At 27.5% G+C, this 14,363-nt stretch overlaps 2 protein-coding genes across 10 annotated transcripts in view; one reads left to right on the top strand and one right to left on the bottom strand.

The window, feature by feature from the left end:
• The first annotated feature begins 3,524 nt into the window (after positions 1 to 3,524).
• LOC132945444 (small ribosomal subunit protein uS9) lies at positions 3,525 to 5,835 on the top strand. The gene is made up of 5 exons (XM_061015189.1): positions 3,525 to 3,705; positions 3,882 to 3,926; positions 5,275 to 5,406; positions 5,484 to 5,598; positions 5,666 to 5,835. The coding sequence occupies exons 1-5, from the start codon at positions 3,667 to 3,669 to the stop codon at positions 5,809 to 5,811; spliced, it is 477 nt and encodes a 158-aa protein (XP_060871172.1). The 5' UTR covers positions 3,525 to 3,666; the 3' UTR covers positions 5,812 to 5,835.
• Positions 5,836 to 8,509: 2,674 nt separating this feature from the next.
• Positions 8,510 to 14,363, bottom strand: part of LOC132944782 (protein PFC0760c-like) — a 28,636-nt gene continuing 22,782 nt past the window's right edge. For 7 of the 9 annotated variants that reach the window (XM_061014282.1, XM_061014280.1, XM_061014285.1 and 4 more), the window contains 8 exons: positions 14,210 to 14,353; positions 13,798 to 13,927; positions 12,689 to 12,965; positions 11,993 to 12,179; positions 9,667 to 9,843; positions 9,447 to 9,596; positions 9,200 to 9,382; positions 8,510 to 9,119 (listed from right to left, as the gene is read on the bottom strand). In XM_061014282.1, coding sequence (XP_060870265.1) covers positions 8,836 to 9,119; positions 9,200 to 9,382; positions 9,447 to 9,596; positions 9,667 to 9,843; positions 11,993 to 12,179; positions 12,689 to 12,965; positions 13,798 to 13,927; positions 14,210 to 14,353 — 1,532 coding nt within the window. In that variant the 3' untranslated portion in view covers positions 8,510 to 8,835. The remainder of the gene's footprint in view (positions 9,120 to 9,199; positions 9,383 to 9,446; positions 9,597 to 9,666; positions 9,844 to 11,992; positions 12,180 to 12,688; positions 12,966 to 13,797; positions 13,928 to 14,209; positions 14,354 to 14,363) is intronic. The other 2 variants (XM_061014287.1, XM_061014288.1) reach the window with 1 other exon arrangement.

Raw genomic sequence — 14,363 nt, 5'->3', positions numbered from 1 at the left:
AACCTATTTACGTGGAGCCTTTTTTTAAATTTTCAATCATTAGCCATAAAAATTAAAAATTAAACATTATATACATTTTTAACTACAAAATAATTAATAAATTATAAATTTGATAAACATTTGAACTTTAAATGCTTATAAAAAAAAATTGTGCCTATGTATTTTTAATATTTTTCAACTACTATTAGAACGATATATCAGGAGCCTTATATTAAATTTTCAAGCTTTTTTACTCAACAGATACAATTTTATTGATATTTATAGAAAAAAAAACTAAAACAATTGAAAACTGACAATGTCCGTAAACAGCTCAAAAAGAGTCAACATATTTTCAACATTTTATGGTGTATAGAAAATGCTAATATAAACATTCAGTCAAAATGTCATGTCCCTATACGGTCATTAGTTTTTTAGTTACACCAAAAACCAAAATCGATTTTTTCAAAAACAGATTTTGCGTAAAAATTCCCGTTTTTCCTTAATTTTTCTTTTGTTTTTCACGTCGTTTTTGAAAACTATTGGGATATTTTTACTTTTGACCCCCCCAAAGTACCAACTAGATTCACTTTCCTATCAGAAAAGTTACTGTGGAAGAAAATCCAAACACTTTTACTGTCCTAAAAGGTGATGACAGACACAAAAATTAAAAATTAAAAAAATTAAAAAATTAAAAAAAAACACACATCATTGTAAAATCAATACATTCATCGCTTCGCTCAGAATCTAAAACGAAAAATGTAGTGCTAGAAGGAAATGGTGATTTAAAAACTTAGAAAAGTTGTTGGAGTAATTTTTCTTCTTGTACGATGTGATAACAAGTTTGTTGGACCACTTTTTGAAGTTGTTGGACACTAGATTTCAATATAACGATAGTTAAAAATTTTTAATTGAGATATCATTTTTTCATGAACCAAACTTAATTACTTAACATCATTTAAATTCAGAATATTTTTTTAGTCGATGTCAAACAAAAGTCCAACATTGTCTCAAAACTGTATTAGTATATTTTTGGATCTGTTTTCAGCGTTTTTTTTTTGATTTGTAGTGCTGGTTGTGAAGTTGGCACTACAAACTTTGAAATTGCATAACTTTGAATGTAGCTTCCAACAAATTCCAACAATTGTCCAACAACGTCCAACAAGTCCGAGTAGAGTTTGTTGGAATGGTTTTAGTCTTTAGATTATTGTGCCAACTTCGAAGTGCCAGTTTCACGTAGGTAAAATACATACGTTAGTTCTTACACGATAGAAAAAGGTACATATGTAAGTTCCTACACGGTAAAAACCAGGTACGTATGTTAGTTCCTACACGGCGGAAAATGTTAAATATGTTTATATGAATTTAAAAAAATAAATATATGATGATTAAAAAATATAATAAAAATCGTTATAGCGCATTGCACAAAAAAATATAATATACTAATATGGTGATTAAAAAAATATAATAAAAATCGTTATAGAGCATTTTCTCAAATAAATAAGATATACTAATATGGTGATTAAAAAAATATAATAAAAATCGTTATAGCGCATTGCACAAAAAAATATAATATACTAATATGGTGATTAAAAAAATATAATAAAAATCGTTATAGAGCATTTTCTCAAATAAATAAGATATACCTATAATATGGTGATTAAAAAATATAATAAAAATCGTTATAGCGCATTGCACAAAAAAGTATAAAATAATAATATGGTGATTAAAAAAATATAAAAAAATCGTCAGCGTATTTTCACAAATAAATTTAGTATGATATGGCGATTAAAAAGATATAAACTTATTACATATGTCCGCGATGGAACTAACGAATGTAATTGTTTACCTGCTACTCTCGTGTAGGAACTTACTATTCCCCTTACCAGTTACCACCACCCCCCCCACCATTATAACTTATACCAAAGTTTATATTTGTATATAATAATATAGGTACTTAAGAAGTTTTAAGTACACACAAATAATATTTTTAAATTATAATAGTATAACATATATAACTAAAATCGTTCATCTTCATTTAAATATCTAATATCATCCAAAATTGAACTTCAAATTTTTGTGTACAGTAGGTATAAACTACTAACGTGGAACCTTGTTTCAAATTTTTAATCCTTAGCCATAAAAATTTAACATATTTTCTACATTTTTAACTGCAAAATATTTAAAATATTTAAAATACATTTTCAGTATCATAAATTTTTTCGAAATTTGAAATTTAAATGCTTATAAAAAAAGTCTTACGTATGTGTTCTTAATATTTTTAAACTGATGTTGTAACAATGTCGGAAGAGCCTAGTATTAAATGTTCAAGCTTTTGACCCACCGAATAAAATTGTATTGATATTTGAAAAAAAAACTAAAATATTAAAAAATTGATAATGTCCGAAAACAGCTCAAAACGATTCAAAATATTTTTAAAATGATAAAATAAACATTATTCATTTTTGTATAACAAGCAAATAAAAAATTTGGTCCATGAAAAATTAAGAGAATATCCTGCAATGTTGTAAAAATTTGTACTTCAAACACTCATAAAAATGTAATTTGACTTTCTGGTAGAAATTTTTTTGATAAGAGTAGACAAACTTACGAGAAATCTTGAATTAAATATTCAACTCAATTGGATATAAAAAGAAAAATGTTTGCAAATGTTCGTAATTTTTACGAATTTTGTCAAAATTTGAACTTCAGACGCTCATAAAAAAATATTGTGAATTTACGCTCAACTTTTATAATTTCCACTAAAAACAATTTACGAGGAACCTTGTATTACATTTTAAGGTTTTTGACACAGCGAAAATTTTTTATCGACAATAATTAAAAAAAAATCAATACAACTCAAAATTGTCTTATGACTATAAATAGCTGAAGAAGAATCGAAATATTTTGAAAATTTTATTGTGCGTAGAAATTACTAATATAAGTATTATGTAAAAATTGCATGCATCTACGTCAAGTACTTAAGTACCTATATCTTTTTTTTTATTAGTTACAATAAAAAACAAAATAGATTTTTTCAAAAACTGGTTTTACTCAGTTTTTTCTTAATTTTTTATTTGTTTTTTCTGCTGCTTTTGAAAACCATTGGGAATTGTTTACTTTTGACCCCCTTCAAAGTATCAACTAGATTGACTTTCCTATCAGAAAAGAATAAAAGATGCTGTAAAAGAAAATCAAAGCATATTTACTGTCCCAAAAGATGATGACAATAATTGACAGATATAAAAAAAAAAAATAACGCACATTATTGTAAAATCAAAATCCATTCATCCTTCCGATCAGAATCTAAAAACATCACTGTAATATCGCTCCGCTGAGAATCTAAAATGCGGTACGAATCGATACGGAGTCGGGAGTTGGTAGGTCAGCAAAAAACGGAGAAGGGCTTGTCGAACGCTCAGTATTGAACTGATACGTATCGATACTCCGATATCTTCCTCGAATATGTCGTTCGTCTGGTATGTGGTTTAGTGGTTGGCCACACTGTAAACTTATGCTTATCCACAAACTTCATAACCTCAATCTTGTCACTGTTGACGGCCCTCTCTTTCGTGTTTCATTTTTCCACCTAAGTGTTTCGGAAGTTTCTAAATAACATTTATTTAGTTCTTTAATTTTAAATAAATTACTCTCTTAAGTTTTCCATTAAGTACTCTAACACCATACAAAATGACTGCTGACAAGAAAGTTAAAGTAAAGAAACCCAAGGTAATATAATCTGTAGATTTTGGTAGTTATCGTAAATCTCGATATTAAATCTAGAACTAGGTATATACACGTGTATTAGTATTTCCTTTTTAATGGTGCTACACAACTTGCCATTGTGAAATTAGTGTAAAAATTCACATCATATTGGTTTTAATTGTATATTTAATTTTTTGCAGGTGAAGAAAACACCAATCCAAAGCGTACAAGTTTTTGGTCGTAAGGTATGTATTCTTCATAATTAGTGTCATTAATTGAGATGTTGCGTTTAATATTTTTGTAACGTAGGTAATACGCTTTATAATGATCATTGTTATTTTTGGTTTTGTTTTGTAATCGTTAATTTTTTTCATTGGGGGCAGATTGATTTATTATAAACAACTATTGTCTACAACCTTTAATATTGATAAGAATTTATTTTAATGTCTTGTTCTTTGATTTAAGTACTTATATATTGCTCATCATCTATCAATTATTTCAAAATTAATATGTAAGGTTGCCATTATACTCTGTTTTACGAAAGAACGAACTCGTTTCGCGATGCAATTGACAAGGTTTAACGACCTGGGTCACTTTCCACTAATCAAACATAGTTTGTAGTTATAGTGCTATACAACGCTGGCGCCCGGAGTGAATGAAGGATATAGTGCCCTGGGTCCGTTAAACGCCGTCAGTTAAATTGCAAAAGAGTTTCTTCTCTCGCGGAACGGAGTATAGTCCCGATTTCGCTGGGACACTAATAGTTTTTATAATACAGACCTGATATATTTTATACCTTGTCAGGAAATCAAATTCCCATTAGTCCCGTGTAAGTATTTGATTGTTGTATACTTTGTATATAGCTAAAAATAATACATTTTTTAAAATAAGATGTGTCCAACATTGATTTGCATTATAGTAAATTTATTTTAATACATTGGCATGTTGAATACTAGAGTGTAATACTACTCTAGTTTCACAAATATTTACCATTGTTAGTTGACTTATTGTTGGAGTGGTGGGTGATAGCAATTCACGGTATCCCAGATTATACAACCCTATATATGAGTACAATATATTAAAATGTTTTTAGTGGTTACTTCTGTTAGTTATACCCAATAATGTTAAAATTTTTAGTTTATTATTCTTGGATGTTGAATAATTAACTGGTATTTAGTTTATATTTTGGGCTTAAAATCAACATTAAATTAAACTTTCTATTGTATTAGGCTTGTATTTATTCTTTTCAATATTCAATTTATACTTCTAGTCACAATTTAAAATGTATGTTGTTTTTCTGATTTTCTTAAATCTACTATTTTAATAATAATAGTTTATATACTAAAAGCGCTATAGTTTTGCAATGAAAATGGTGATCATGTTGTAGTTTGGTTTGTTGACTTCATTGTATTTCTAATGTATAGGGTTATATAGAAGTACTAAGTAGATATCCAGTATTTCAATTAACACTAAAATACTTTGGACAATACGCTATATTTGTATTTATCTATCCTTTTTTTAAGCATTTAAAAAATCTATGTTACCCAGTAAAAGTATAAAATAAACAATTTTTTTTGTTATTATTGTTTATAGAAAACTGCCACAGCAGTAGCTTACTGCAAAAGTGGTACTGGTAACATCAGAGTGAATGGACGTCCATTAGATATGGTTGAACCCAGAGTTCTTCAATACAAAATTCAAGAACCCATTTTGCTATTGGGAAAAGTAAGTATATTAAACCAAATTCAATGCTTATGTATTGTACCTATTGAATTGTGTAAATTTTAATTACTTTTTTTTAGGATCGTTTTAATGAAGTTGATATGAGAGTGCGTGTTAACGGTGGTGGACATGTTGCTCAAATTTATGCTATCAGACAAGCTATTTCCAAGGCTTTAGTTTCATACTATCAAAAATGTAAATGGACAATTATATATATTATTTAGGTTAGCATTTTAAAAATATTCTGATTTATTTTATATAGATGTTGATGAAGCCAGCAAGAAAGAAATCAAAGATATTTTAATTCAGTATGATAGAACATTATTGGTTGCCGATCCGAGACGTTGTGAACCAAAGAAATTTGGAGGTCCAGGAGCTCGTGCCAGATACCAAAAATCATACCGTTAATCTTTTTTTTTTTATATGTATATTGACTTTAACAATATATGTAAACTGAAAAAAATATCGTTTTTTTTTTTTTAACATCACGAAACTAGTTTGTGAACCCCTTTATGATATGATAATGAACAAAGTATATTATTAACTGTTCATTGATCAATTGTCAAGTTAGCTTTTAGACCATGAAAGTTCAAGCTAGTTTTTATCTGTTATAACATGTAACATTAATAGATCAAATAGCTACTGCTTACAAGCTCAATATACACAAATTAGTCTCAATAGACTGAGTAAAACTATTAGATAAGATACAGCCCTTCTGTTGTATGTATTCATTTTATTCGAAGATAATGTATTTATTTAAATTATGTCTACTATCATTGTTCATTAGGGTCTATTATTAATACTTTTTATAATCTTATCGCCCTCTTAAAATCAATAATACTTCAAGTGTGTTGTAACCTGAGCCACCATTAGGTTATAATTTGCTCATCTACTTAAACGTCCAAATTAATGAATTGGCATGACTGAGTAGCAGACGACTGGTTGGTTCTACAAAACTGGTGGTCATTATGCAGCATGATGAAATGAGTTGTAATGTTTGAGAAATATGTGTGCGAGACTGTTTACAGTTGGAGCACCTGTATACACAAGTCAAAACGGTGACTAGGCGAGCGGTTTGGTGAAGTAAGTTGTTTTGGCTGTACGACTGGTCATGCTCTTAACGTGCACCAAGTATAGGATGACAATTTTAGGATAATTTTCACACTGGGGGCTGATTCCTTGTCCTAAGATAGGTTAGGTCCTCTAGTTCTGCAACTGGAGCTAGTAGGAGTATAGGAGTAGACTGGAGCGAATAAGTGTCATGCTTTAATTTCAGAACTGGGCGTTGGAGCATAATACTTAAATGCTTTTTTTTTGGGCAAGAATCATGAATGCAATTTTTACCAAGCACACTGATGGTCAAACACAAGTTTAATAAAAACTGTACACATAACCTAGATAAAATCTATATGAATAACATTATATTTTGATTGTGTCCAAGTAAATAAACCTTTTTTTTGGAACTAGCAGTATTGTACAGTAATAACCTATTCATTAGTCAACATAAAATTTAAAAAACGAATTCTCCAATCAATCTTGTAAAAACTTATTAGTTTCTGACCAAAATGATAAATAATATATTGATTATCTGATTATATTTTTTTTAAACAATTTATAGAGAAAATTCATTGATCTTCAACTTCAATATCATTGCTGGTAGTAAAGTGAATATAAGATAGTTTATTTACGGATTAAAAATTCCCAGTACATTCCCATTTACACTATAATATTTTCAAAACTTAGATACATTTTAGGCTAAAGTCTATAGTTTATGCTGTATTACAAATAGTAAAATGAATTATAATAATTAATAGCAATATGCAGTGGCTTGGTGGACGTTGTTTTATGACACCTAGGCGTCATGGTGGAATTTTTGTTTGATAGGGGGAGGATGGTTGGATACATTATGGTAACCAATAACAAAAAACAAAAATTAAAATATTTACAGTCACATAATAATTATATGTATTATATATTATATTAAGGGGATAAAGAGTGAGTAGGTACTGAAATATATGCTGGGAATCATGGTTTATAAATGCTCACCACGCCACTGGCAATATGTTTAAATAATAACTAGAGCCCCGAATTATATGCATTTGCATATTTATTCATAAATGCATATAACACGCATATTTAATGGTTTTTTAATAAATTAGCTATTTTAATTTAAGATAAATACATTTTAGTAATTTTAAAAGAGAAAAAAAATCGTTGACAGTGTCTCCTAGAAGAATATTGTTAAAATATTATTATTTTTGGAACACTTCATGAGATCGGAGCACATATAGATAATATATTAGCAACAATAAATCACATACAGCCGCATTTCGACATACTATGTTGTTACTTCGACGTGCACAACGAATAAGGCGGTAACTCAATTTTACAAATTTTTTTTTTAGTCTTTTTAGTTTTCTGAGAGATTTAGATATTGTATTTTAAACAATCTGTAATATGAAAAACGAAGGTTATAAAATATTGCATTTTGATTTTCAAAGTATTAAATTTTTAACTATTTAAATATTCTTTTGTTTCTGATAGAATATCTAGTACCTACTTTCAAAAATCACATTTTATAATGTATTATATATAACATATGGCATATAATTGCATATTTAGCCTTTTTCCTTGCATGTTTGACACTTTTTAAATGCATATAAATCCGGGCTCTAATAATAAGTCTGACAGACTGTTTTTGCTCGGAATTGTTTTTCTTAATTTGATTTGTCATTCAATTCAAAGTTAACACATCTATTTGTGGTACATACTTAATAACCCCAATTGTAATGCTGAACAGTTACCTATTCCCCCCCCCCTATTTTTAAAATTAATCTCTATGCAATACATTGAGTGTATTTCACAATCTCAAGTATACGAGAATAATAACCAACACATAACAAGTTTTTGAAGGCAAATTCATATTTTTTTATAACTAACATTTAGTTTTTCTGACACCTGGCAGTGAATTATTTTCTTTTTTAAATGTCCAAATTGACAAATAGTTATAGGTCAAGGACTGAGTATAAAAATATGATATATTATTATGTCAATTAACATTGATCCCAAAAATACATCAAATGAAACTAATTTACGATTCTTTGTTTTTCATTAAATTTAATTTTTTTTATTCATACATAGAAAGAACATACATTAAGAAATATAAATATTAATAATAATATAAGAAAATAATAATTTATCCAACATACTTATAATTTAACAATAGTAATGTAATATTATTGTAATTGAGGTTACTCATGTTTTTATGACTAAATATCATTACAGCAAATCAATTTGTGTGTTGTTAATTAAAATTAGATTAATTATATAAATGGTGTTATAGATCATAAGAGTTCAATAATTAAAATATCACAGACATTGTCAGTCAAGTCTCTTCAAATCTTTTGAAGTCTTAAAACTACACTTCAATTGTTAACAAAGATTATGAAGTTGTATAATTGTACCATACACATCTTTATTCAATAAACAGCTGTTTACCAAACACTTCAATGTATTTATGTCGTCTATGGCACATAGTTTATCCCATACAATATTATTGCCTATAATCGATTTGAACATGACAATTTTTTTAGATAAGATTGCAGACAATTCAAATTTTGGTTTCCATTGCATCAAACACATACAGCTGGTCAAATAATCTACAGATCCTAACACCAAAATGATTGATATCAATGACTCTTCAATGTATTGAGAACCTAAAATTTTAAATTTTAAAAATGTTCATTATTAATTTAAACCGTGTCAATTTTCATGAATATAATAATATTGTACTTACGAGGTCGGCCGTTATTCAGATATTCAATAAATTTATCCTGCAATACTTTGTAACTATTATAGATAGTGTTATAAACATGTTCTTTTCCATTTTTCTTAAAACCATTTATTGGATCTTTGCATTTCATTAGATAAGTGGCTACAGTAGTATTACAAGTTATCTTGAATGGTTTGATTGCTATGTCTAAATTTCAAATACTGTATGAATTACCTAATATCATTTTCACATATTCATTATTAATACTTACTTATCGAATCCATAGTTTGTATGGCATACACTTCGTTTTGTTGAGTATTCAGATAATTATCAATTATGGGAAACAGACATTTGACCATGAATTCCACTAGGTCTTTAGGATCACAACATTTTAAAAACATGACCACGGATATAAAAAAATCTATAAAATAGTAAATTGCCAATATATTACTCACGGTATATGCATGTATAATTTTTGTATTTAAATTTACCAGGTTTATGTATATGTTGAATGAAATTAGTTGGCATTTCTATGCTAAATGTGTAATTGAAATGAAAAGAAAGTAAGTTGATCAGTTCTCTTTGGAAAATATCACAACCAACAGTTTCCTCAGAATAAAGTTTCTTTTTTGCAATCAAAAATGACATCGCGGTGATAATAACTGGGTCTAAATAAAAAATTCATTATAATTAAACATTTTAAAATGTTATCTCTATACTATTTTTTGTGGAACTTTTTAAAAAACAATAAAACTGAAATTGCTTAATCCTTTTTTATGTTGTAGGCTATAACCTAATTAAACATAATGTTAGATTTTAAGAAAGGCAAGGAAAACATTGACTTTGCAAGTATTTTAATTATTACAGCAAGTTTCAAAATTGCAAGTAGCTCCAACTTAGTTATAGTTAGTAAAATTTAGCAATTTAAAGAAATAATTTTTAAATATCTGTCATATTATTAAGCGGACGCTATACCCGCATGTGTTGTCTCCGTCTTACAAATGTACAACATAGCAAAAAACTGTTTTGCGCGAGATAGAACCACTCCCTTGGTGTTTATAGTAGAATTACCAAAATTCCACAATGCATAGGGAACAACTTTATCTGTGTCGTAGCGTTTTTATTTTTTTAATAGCATTTACCAATAATATTTAATAATTAAATGATAAAAACAAAAAAAATCCTAATGTTCTCAAACTGATAACTTTATTTTTATTTATGTTATCCAAATAATAAAAAAGCTACGACACAGATAAAGTTGTTCCCTATGTGATGTGGAATTTTGGTAATTATACTATAAATACCGAGTGAGTGATTCTATCCCACGCAAAACCAGTTTTTCGATATGTTGTACATTTGTAAGACGGAGACAATGCATGCGGGTAAGCGTCCTCTTAAGATTATAGAAAACTAGAGAAATTGAAAAAAAAAAATATCAAAATGTACAGCTTTAAATTTTTTACCGAGATCAAGCTCAGGTCAGAACAGTATTTAAGATGTGGTAATCATTCCATTCAATGCTTTAATAATAACTAATAAGACACTTTTTTGAATAATATAAGTGACTGTTCAAAATGTAATTGCTGTTTCGAATTTATGAGATCTCAGTTGTGTTTTGAGTATGGGGAAACATGATTATAATCAAATTTTTGATCTTAATACAGAAGTAAAAAAAAATATGGTTGATGATTATTCACCAACTTAAGAAATAGTATTAATCTATTATTATATATAATAATATTATCTATTAAACATGACACAAAAATAAAAAATTTATAATATGGGGAAAAAAAGCATTAAGAGGATGTCAGCGCACTATTTGTTTTCTCTCTTTGACCCACGCGCAACATAGACAAAACACATTTGCGCAGAATCTTTTTTCTATGTTTTCAAGTAATCTTAGAGTAAAATCACCATTACAAAAAAGATAGAGAATAATATTTTTGAGGGAATGTCATATCTATTTTATATTTTATTGTTATTTGACTTTGTATTTGAGTTTCAAAATTAACAAAAAAATGTTGTAAATTGAAATGATGTTTAAATTGTTTTGAAACAATATTTAGAGAAATCGATGACATTCCCTCAAAAATATTATTCTCTATCTTTTTTGTAATCGGTGATTTTACTCTAAGATTACTTAAAAACATAAAAAAACGATTCTGTGCAAATGTGTTTTGTCTATGTTGCGCGTGGGCCAGAGAGAGAAAACCAATAGTGCGCTGACATCCTCTTAAGTTGACATTGTATCTGCATTGGTTGACTATAGTGCGTTTCATAGCATCTGCGACTCGACGCTAACACGCTTTGTGGGGTTTTGTCTCAAACCAGAAGTTTTGAAACTAGGATCGAAAAAATGTGTAAAATATTCGTTATCAATTTTAAATTTGCCACGCATTATAACGCGCTAGTTTTCGAAACCCTTATGAAAAAAAAAAACCACAAGGCGCGTTAGCATCAAGTCACAGTTGTTATGGAACGCACTATAGGTCTTATTAATGCATAGATACTTCAAGTTAAGAAAGGTCTATTATACTCAGTTATTTTTAATATTAAGAGTGATTAACCTATACAATTCGTAGGTATAATATTAGCTAGAAAACTGGGTAATTTTATTTTTGATATTTTAATTTTAAAGCAAATTATAGCCATTTTAAAACTTATAAACCTAAAATAGTAATATAAAAATCAATATACTACACAGTATACACAGTACATAGTACATTGATTGCAATTTCATTTTTGTATATTAATTATTAATATAGAAAATTTTAAGTTGACTTGTTTTTTAGTTAACTCTTTGAATTACATATTTACCTTCTTCAATATTTATACTTCTAGGTAAGCAATTTTTCCACATCAACAAAGATATAAATATGATACAACAATATTTGTTAGGTAATAAGACCATTGAATCAAAAATAAATATCTGAAGAGTTTTCAGCTGTCTTAATCTAACACAAATGTCAATGAAGTATACCACTTGTTTAATTAATTGATCATCCTGAAAATTAATAAATTATATAAGTATACAAAAGACAAAAATTGTTATGTTTCCGTAATTTCAACTACCGCTGTGAACAAAAACGATAACAATATGATATTATCATTTATGTTCACATGTAAAAGAAATGTCTAATTAGTTTTGAAATAAATGTCTCCAAATATCCACTGTATTACCAAATTAACTATATAATACTCTTCCAGTGTAATTTTTTCACTTTTTCTCATAAATTTCAACATACTTTCCTGGGCCCCCAATATTATTATATTATATTATATTATTATATTATTTGGATTTTTCGTAATTATTCCAATCTACTACTGTGCCATACAAATGTTTTTTACAACATTTTATGGTCGTCATTTCCTGTAGTCCAACAATTAGTACATGGAATTTAATATAATTAAAAAGAATGAATTTTTATTAGCCAGGTAGTCTTGTTATCAGTCGGTAGTCGAGATAACGGAAAATTACCTACAATACAAATAAGTATGAATATTTTTACTTACAATTGTGTGTTCAGTATTCATATGCTTTTTGAGCACATTTCTCCGAATAACATTTAAGATAACATCAATTAATGTATCACTTCTTAACATTTTTACTAATGCCATTGTGATCGAGGTTAGAATCGTTATTTTTGGACAAGTAATATTCAAATTTGTAGACGCCAGTATTTTATTTTTCTCTTCATTGTTTAATTGGTCATAATTTTCTCTGTATACTGACAATCCAGTTATAATTGGAGTATCAATTGTTTGTTCAAAAACAAAAACACCAATTGAACTAGTGTTCAAAAATACGAATTAATATTATAATACAAATTATTTTATAATAATTAATAATATATCGACGGTGGAAAGGAAAAAGGGCGTAAACGACGTTTTTTTGACGAAAATTGTTTTGTTTAATTAAGGCGTAAACGACATAATTCTGCATTGATTGTGCTCACACGATGATCGATATGATGATTATTGACAAAGTTATATTCGATAATAAAATAATCGATAGTTGCAAGGCCATCTATCAAATTAAAAGAGTAATCATCAAATAACAGGCTTAAGCGACAAAACAATATTTTTGAGCGTAACCACCACAGCTGTTTATAATAATTTTTAATATTATTTTAAAATATTTTTTATCGGTTTTAATTAATTGTTGGTTATTATAATTATTGATATCTATAAATTTCAGTTTGTTCATTTTTAAATAAATAGAGTAAAATAATATTATAATAATATTATTATTATTATGCTGGTTGTAACTACCAAAATTCATGTTAATAACAAAACTAAGGCGTAAGCACCAAAAAGCGTAAGCAACATACTCCCAAAAATGTTAGGCGTAAGCACCAAAAAAGTATATAAATTAACATTCCAAGTAAAAAATAACAATTCTTAATTTATTATGTTATCAACTTATTTAGAATATAATTATCTAAAAAAATTGTTTAGGTGAAAATTTAATGAAATTATTTTAAACGGCTTTAAAATTTAAAAAGAGGCGGGAAAAACCGTTGTTTGGCTCTCCTGTAAAATGTATAAAATGTCGCTTACGCCATTTTTTCCTTTCCACCGTCGATATATTATATAATATTTAATATATCATTTAAAATTACCCTGCAATCTCTTCCTCGCCAAAAAATCTTAAATTTCTGAATTCTTTGGATTCTAAAATTTCATCAAGTGGTTTATTTGATTGTATGAACTCTCTCAAGTGAATCCTGATTTTCATATTACTTTTAACATCTATACAATATATAAAGATCATTAACTATTATTTACTCATTTCTAGTAATAAACATATTACACAACTTTAAAATAGAATTTTACTCACTCAAGCTTAGAAACTAAAAATGTAACTTTTAGCATCATGTGTATTCAGGGACAGAATTATTATAATTAAAGTGAAGTTATGATTTTATGAGAAGTTATTTTGGTACGTATTTTTTATTCTAATAATGTTTAACAACTCTATAGAAGTTGTATTGTCAAATGCAACAACTTTTTATCTAATAAGTAGGAACTTACTTTTTGTCTTGTTCTGTAAGGAATTCATTTTTTGTGTTATAATAGTTTTTTTTTGTTGGTTAAGGTTATTAATTTCTGATTTTAATATTGTTTTTCCATTGGTTGAAATTGACTTTCTTAATTCTGGATATTTATGTTTTACATCTAAAGAATG

This window comes from Metopolophium dirhodum, chromosome 5 (genome assembly GCF_019925205.1).
Source record: "Metopolophium dirhodum isolate CAU chromosome 5, ASM1992520v1, whole genome shotgun sequence".
In the NCBI taxonomy this organism is placed as follows: Eukaryota; Metazoa; Arthropoda; class Insecta; order Hemiptera; family Aphididae; genus Metopolophium; species Metopolophium dirhodum.
Note: the sequence above shows the minus strand (reverse complement) of the source record. Positions and strands in the feature narration are given on the sequence as shown.

Bases quoted from the DNA above. Each gene is read 5' to 3' on its own strand.
- LOC132945444 (XM_061015189.1), top strand. From the start codon at position 3,667: ATGACTGCTGACAAGAAAGTTAAAGTAAAGAAACCCAAG. The intron at 3,706-3,881 runs GTAATATAATCT...AATTTTTTGCAG, and splicing joins TTAAAGTAAAGAAACCCAAG to GTGAAGAAAACACCAATCCA. The intron at 5,407-5,483 runs GTAAGTATATTA...ACTTTTTTTTAG, and splicing joins CCATTTTGCTATTGGGAAAA to GATCGTTTTAATGAAGTTGA.